Source organism: Pleurodeles waltl, chromosome 11 (assembly GCF_031143425.1).
Source record: "Pleurodeles waltl isolate 20211129_DDA chromosome 11, aPleWal1.hap1.20221129, whole genome shotgun sequence".
NCBI classification, from domain to species: domain Eukaryota; kingdom Metazoa; phylum Chordata; class Amphibia; order Caudata; family Salamandridae; genus Pleurodeles; species Pleurodeles waltl.
In genome coordinates, this window is record NC_090450.1 from 822580103 (window position 1) to 822586968 (window position 6866).

The 6866-nt window shown below is 44.5% G+C and overlaps 1 protein-coding gene across 1 annotated transcript in view; it reads right to left on the reverse strand.

Annotated features, from left to right (window-relative positions):
* LOC138266179 (2'-5'-oligoadenylate synthase 1-like) overlaps positions 1-6660 on the reverse strand; it is a 30758-nt gene extending 24098 nt beyond the window's left edge. Inside the window, exon 1 of the mRNA XM_069214653.1 lies at positions 5894-6660. Within this exon, the coding sequence (XP_069070754.1) occupies positions 5894-6115 (222 nt within the window). The 5' untranslated portion in view covers positions 6116-6660. The remainder of the gene's footprint in view (positions 1-5893) is intronic.
* Between the last annotated feature and the right edge of the window lie 206 nt (positions 6661-6866).

A 6866-nucleotide genomic window follows, 5' to 3' on the forward strand; every position in this document is an offset into this window, starting at 1 on the left:
TGTTTTCTGTCTATTGCTGATCTGCCTGTCGCACTGATGGTAGAAAGAGGAGCCAGCCCCAAAATGGATGGGAATCACATGGTGTGTCTTTTATATGCCAACGATTTTGTGATTATTGATCAAGCGGAGTTAGGCCTCCAAAGAAAGCTGGACGCTTTTGCAGAGTATTGTCATGTAAAAAAACTTACTATGAATAGGGAGGAGACTAAGGTGCTGTGCTTTGGCACTAAAACTTCCAGATTTAGTTGGTATTTAGATTATAAAAAACTGGAACAGGTGTAGGAATGTAAGCATTTTGGGGTGTGGTTTGAGGCATCCTTGAGATTGGTCATGCACAATGAATCAGCAAAGGTAAAAGTGCTTGCCTTGATAAGTGGCCTGAAAAAATCAAATAGGGATTATGGGGAAATGTCCAATCGACCAGTGTTAAAAGCCTATGCTGCCATGATTCCATCACAATTCTTATAGGGAGCTGAGTTGCAATGTGTGAATGGGCAAAATGACTGGAACAGGGAGAAGGGGAAGTGTTTAAATAATGTGTTGTCCCTCCTTGCATCAGCCCTGATACAGGCTGTGAGGTTAAAAACAGGCTTGGTGGCATGGGATATTTTGGCACAAATTGCCTTAATTAGATTTTGGTTAAGGCTGGGGGAGGGGTGTAGAGACCAAAACGTTGCTTTACGGTGCTGGAATGAGATAGTGAAAAGTGAAAGGGATTGGGCTCAGCGGGTAAAGAAATGCTTGAATGATATTGGCATTGTTATGAAAGGGAAGTCGGACCCAGAGAATCTAAATGTGGAAGTTTCTAAGACAGAACTAAAGGTATTTTGTAAAGAGCTGTCCAGACACAAAGATTGGCAATACCTAGGGGGTAAAGGTTCTGTTCAATTCATGAGGATGGCATGGCAAAATAAAGAATTGTTCCTCTGTCTGATTTGCTGCCTAATCGAAGATTGAGATATGAAGTATTAAGAATAAGAGTGGGGATCCATCCGTGCACAGGAACCTAGCGCTAAAATAAGGATATGATGGATATCTCTGGGAGATGTACTTGTGCATAGAGGACTAAATGTGACATCTTACACATTATAATGTATTGTTTATTTGTTATGCACCTCTGGAGAATTATTTTATGCCCAGTTTTTTTTAAAGTATGGTGTTAGGAATCGAGCTGACACTATAGCACTTTCAACGGATATGCGTTTTTTAGGTATTGCCTGTGCCATCGGAAGATTAGGAATCAATGGAAAGTCACATTATAATATACATATAAAATCTCACAGTTGATTTGCCAAGTTCTTATTTTGCAGGTTGATCGAAGTAATTTGTGGGCACACTGTGCCAGCTGGAGAAGTTTGGCGGCTCCCGGTTCTTGCAGGAGCAGCGGTGAAAGGTCTCTGGAGGTGTCCCTTTGAAGCTCTCCGCCAGGGCAGTGCACATTCCTGAGGGAGGAAGTGTTAACACCTACACCCAGGAAGGGCATTGTTTTACAAACCAGAAAGACAGTGCTCTCTCCCAAGGTTTGTAGATTGGGTGTCTGGAGGAGACAGGCTGGATAGAACTAGTCAGCAACCATGCAAGGCTAGTTAGCTTTTGCAGGAGGCACCTCTAAGGTAACCCCTGGGTACATTTAGGGATAAAACCAATACTGATAAAAATTTGGATTTATCAATCTGAGTTGTTTGATACCAAACAACCCATGGTTCAGAGTGGCCATCATGTAGCTCGTGTTGACCAGTGTCCAGCCGTGCATTAAAATGGCTGCTCTGTTCACTCACTATGTCCTAGGTTTGACAAGGACACAGTGGGGGCATATTGCTCATGCAGCGAATCCCTCACATATAATATGGTGCACCCTGCCTTTAGGGCTCAAAGGCCTGCCTGAGGGGTGTCTTACCCATAGTATATGCAGTGTGCCCTGTCGAGTTTGTGTTTTTGGTTTTCATCAGGACATTCAGCCTGCAGTGGCAGGGCTGGGAGCACCTCGATGCATGGCCCTAGAGGGTGGCACAATTAGTGCTGCTGTCCTCAGGGGCCTACCCTTGATACCCCATGCCCTGGGTACCTAAGTACCTTTTACTAGGGACTTATAGTGGTAGCTAAAAGTATATCCAATTGTGCCAATGCATCACAACAGTTTTAGGGAAAGAGCTCTGTTTCAGGGAACCTGGTTAGCAGGGGCCCTGGGCACTACAATGTCTAGGCTACATCAGGCAAAAAGTGAGGGCTAACCATGTCAAAAAGAGGCCTTTTCTCACAATTGGATACAATAAGTCTCTATCCATGCAGATTGCAAACCACACCCTAAATCAGTTATTTGGGTTTCACATCTCTCTAGAGACAGACTGAAAACCACAGCTCCTTCTTTTTTGGCTTTTCTTCCAATAAGAGGGTTTCAAAGACAATATGCCTTCTGCTGAAGGTAAAAGAGAAGCTGAAGAGCACGATGAAGAATAAAAAGATATCCCACATCCAAATAAGGCTTTAGACGTGTGGAAACATTTATCCATCCCTTCAGAAGAAAAAAAAGTTGTTGCAAAAATTTTGCAATGCAATATAGGCAGCAAAAATCTGTCAAGAGGTATGGGGGACAAGTAATCACATGGCATAACCTGTATGTGGAAACATCTAAAAACCATTCATACACAGAGGTATGAATGGGTGATGTGAGAGAAGTGAGGTGGTGCAGCATCAATATCAGCAGCTGGACCATCTTTGGGACCCTTAACACCCTGACTAGATGATTACCATCCGCAATGTGTACCAAAAACTACCAGACATGGTGATTCACTCTGGAAAATGCCATATTCCAATGGCAATAAAAATGCCTTCTGTTGCTGAGTTCCTGGATGCTGTGAACAACCACAACTGTAAAAAAAAAAAAAATCACCTCACTGTTCCACCTTTATTTCCTCTTAAGGACTGGAGCCAGTTGCTTCTTCCAAGTTGCTTTGCCTTACTACTTTTACTACCCTTGTTAGTTTCCTTTCATAGCAAAAAAGACCCCCAAAAAACAAAACTTTTTTTGAGAAAACCCACCCCCCCATAAAATGTTCTTTTTAGAACCACTTTGCTACGTCAAAGAAAGAGCAAACTACATGTTTTATGTTTTTGTGCAATTGTATGTTTAAGTGTTTGTGAGTTTTTCTATGTATACATGTATCATACCCCACATAAGTTATATCAAAGTAGCGTATCTGGCTACTTTAATATTCACCAAGGAGAATATACATATAAAGTATTAAAGAAGACACTAGCAAATGTTTTGCTCTCTCATTTAAAATACTAAAATGCAAGTGAATGTGTAAGTGGCTTTATGGATGTATCAGTGCTTGTGTAAGTAGCTCTCTGGGTGTATGAGTAGCCGTGTGGGTCTGTGAGTGGGTGTGTAAATGGCTGTGTGGGTGCGTGAATGAGTGTCTGTATGGCTGTAAGAGTCTATGTGAGAAGGTGTGTGCAAGTGTAAATGGTTGTGTAAGTGACTGTATGGGAGTGTGAGTGGATGCGTGAGTGGCTATGTGGGTGTGTCAGTAGCTGTGAGATTTTTTGTATGGGTGTGTTAGTGGAGATATACATGTCTGTGTTGATGTCTAAGTGGATGTGTGAGTGGGTATGTGAGTAGCATTGGATCTGTGAGTGGGTGTGAGAGTGGCTGTATGGGTGTGTGAGTGGGTGTGTGAGTGTCTGCGTGGGTGTGTCAGTGGCTGTGTGATCGTCTGTACGGGTGTGCTAGTGGGAATGTAAATATCTGTGTGGGTGTGTAAGTGGCTTTGTGAGTGTGTGAGTAGGTGTGTGAGTGTCTGTGGGGTCTTTGAGTTGGTGTAAGAGTGGCTGTATGGGTGTGTGAATGGGTATCTGAGTGGCTGTGTGGATGTGTGAGTTGGTTTGTGAGTGTCTGCATGGGTGTGTTAGTGGGTATGTAAGTGAGTTGTGTTTGCATAACTGTCCTACGCTATATTTTTACTAGTCTGTGTCCTTCACACATTTGTGCAGCTAATTAAAGCTTGAAAATTAACAAAAAAACAAGAAAAAGCATTTTGGAGAAACTGACAAAAGGCCCCTTCATTTTGTGAATGGGACCCCATATTAAAATATTGATTGATTCCATATTTTATTGCATGCCCTGATTTATGTCCCCTTTTATATAGTGCAAACATGACCCAAAGGTATTAGAGAGCTTTACATGAACATAAGGTCACAGTCATTTTTAGGCACCAGGAGATTACATGATTTGTCCAGAATCCCATTATATTCAGGGGTATAACATAAGTCATTGAAGCCCATGCTGTCCCTGCAGTGCAGGGTCCCAGTAAGCCCTTCAGGGGCCCTAAAAGCATTCGGAGTGGCCCAATTCCACTCAAGACCAGTGAATATCTGAGACATGGGAGACTCAAGGGACCCTTGTTCACATTCTGCAGGGAAAGCACATCATTTTACATTATGAGAAAGACCCTACATTTCTCCAGAGGTTAGTGCAACCCCGGGTGGAGGAGAGGGTATGAGGCAGGAAGAGACAGAGCGTGGCCTGGTTATGGAAATCTGGTGGTCTTTTACACCAGACTGAGTTGCAGGGCTGGGCAACAGTCCGTCATGTCATTGTTTTGGGAAGTTATTCTTTGTGTCTTACTTATCAGATGCTTCTTATCAAGGCACCGGTATATATCAGCCATTGCTCTCAACAGCGCTCCAGTACATGTGAACATGGATTAAGGATTAGTGACCAGCGCAATTCTGAACACTCGTAATGGCAGTAATTCATTAAATATTGTGGCCACTGTTGTACGGTGGTGCGTATTCCTGCTTAATGCTTTACCTGGCAAAACATGAGTAATTCTTGGCATTTTTAAAACATTTGCTACTGTTGCCTGAGGTCTCAACATGTAAGACTGATGTAACCTTTCTGTATCCATCATCCATGCACACCCTTGTTAAATCATTCATCCATGTGTAATCACCGTTATTTATCGGATTACAACCGCCGGGAGTGCCAGGCTGCAGGTTTTTGGCAGCAGCCTGGCGGTGTCGGTGGTCGGACCGTGACGGTTATAGTGAGGCGGTTGGGCTGCAAATACCGCAGCAGTCCGATCGCCACTGTGGGTCTGGCGGTCATCATAATGAGGCCCAAAGCCCTCATTTTGACAGGGTGCATTGTTTTTGATGTGAATTTGACTTTGTTTTACTTAAATGGGGCTAAACTTGAAAAAAATTAAAGAGCAGTGCTTTATACACCTCACAGGGTTGCCCCAGGGGCATACTTAAAGTTAAATTATTTTTTCTGCTTTTGTGTATTATCCTCAGTGAGAAGGGACTGTGGAGTGAAGGGGTGGAGGTGGAGGTGAAACGTCAGAGAACTATTAGAATCAATGGCGTGATGAAAAATGATGGGGGGCCCAGTGCAGAATGGGATGAGGGCCCCCACTATCAGCAGCAACACCCGTATACGCTGCACACACACTGCTGATAGGCAACAGCAGTGGCACTAGAAACATTTTCAGAGAGGGAGTGCAGTAGTCAATGTTGTATAACTGAAGTCATGGGGACTGTGAACATGTCATACTCACACCAAGTATAACAAATTAGCTACGCCCATCAGCAGCAGTGTGGTAAACGTGTGATATGTAGCCAGTGGCACATTTTGGAATACACCGTTGGAATTATCTTACTAAAGCATGGTGTGGTAGTACACCCTCATCCACAGACAGCACATTTTCCTTGGAATGGCTACTAAATTTGCATTTACACTTTTCCTGATAAAACTATGTAGCACACAAAGGCTGATGTGGGGAAATCAGGTATCAGGCAATATTTATCATTTGTGCATCACCAAGTAAAGTGTCTAGATTTGTTATAATCCAACTAAAGGTATTTACTTCCCTGTGGCAGGAGGACTCACCTTCACCACTTTGTGCACCTGTGTGGTCTTGAAGCAGTTCTCTTTCAGGAATGTCGCGATCCTGTCGATGGCCTCTAGCACCTGGGAGTTGAAGGTCTCGTTAGGCTGCAGGAAGCGCTCGATCCAGGCGTCCAGCTTATTTGCCGGGGTCTGGTAAAGCTCCGGAATCGCCGTGAGTTGAGCCTGTAGCTCGGGCATCCCTGGTACCTGGTTCCACGCCATCTCCGCTGCTGCTGCACGCTTTCAGCTCAAGCTCTGTTTGTCCCTGTCCGGGGCTCGCTCTCATTGGCTACCGAGTCCGACACCTTCAAACTCTGACAGGATATTTTGTGTCAGGCTCTCTCTAGCGACAGCGCCCGTCAGCCTCGCACTGTACCGACACTGGCAGTCTCTCTCTGGCTGTCTCTTTAAACCAAGGTCTGTCAGGGTTTCTCTCAGATGACACTCTCTGTAAGTCTCTCTTTGGTGACAGTGTCTGTTACTCTCTTGAGGGTGATAGGGTCTTGTCAGTCTTTGTAGTGAAAGGGACCGTCAGTCTTTATCCCGGTCACGAGCTGTCACCCTGTCTCTAGTGACCCCTCAGCCAGGCTTTCTCTAGTGACCTGGCATATCAGTTTTTTATTTTGTATTTTGATAGGATCTGCCAGTCGCTCTGATGAAAGGGTCTGTAAGTCTCTATCGGTCACGGGTTTGTCAGTCCCGCTGGTGACAGCCCCTACAGGACCTCTCGAGTGTCTGAGGATTTCTCTGGCGACAGGATCGAGTGAGCGCTGTTAGGTGGCAAATTCGGCCAGTCTGTCTCTCATAAAATGGTATCTTAGGTTCGATCTAGCGCCAACTGTTCTCTCTGGTGGTAGGGTCTTGTAAACTCACTCCATTGAAAGGATGCTTCGGGTTCTCTGGTGAGAGGGTCTCTCCAGTGACAGGGTATCTGAAGTTCTGGTAGTCTCTGCTGTCAGAAGCTCTGGTAAGG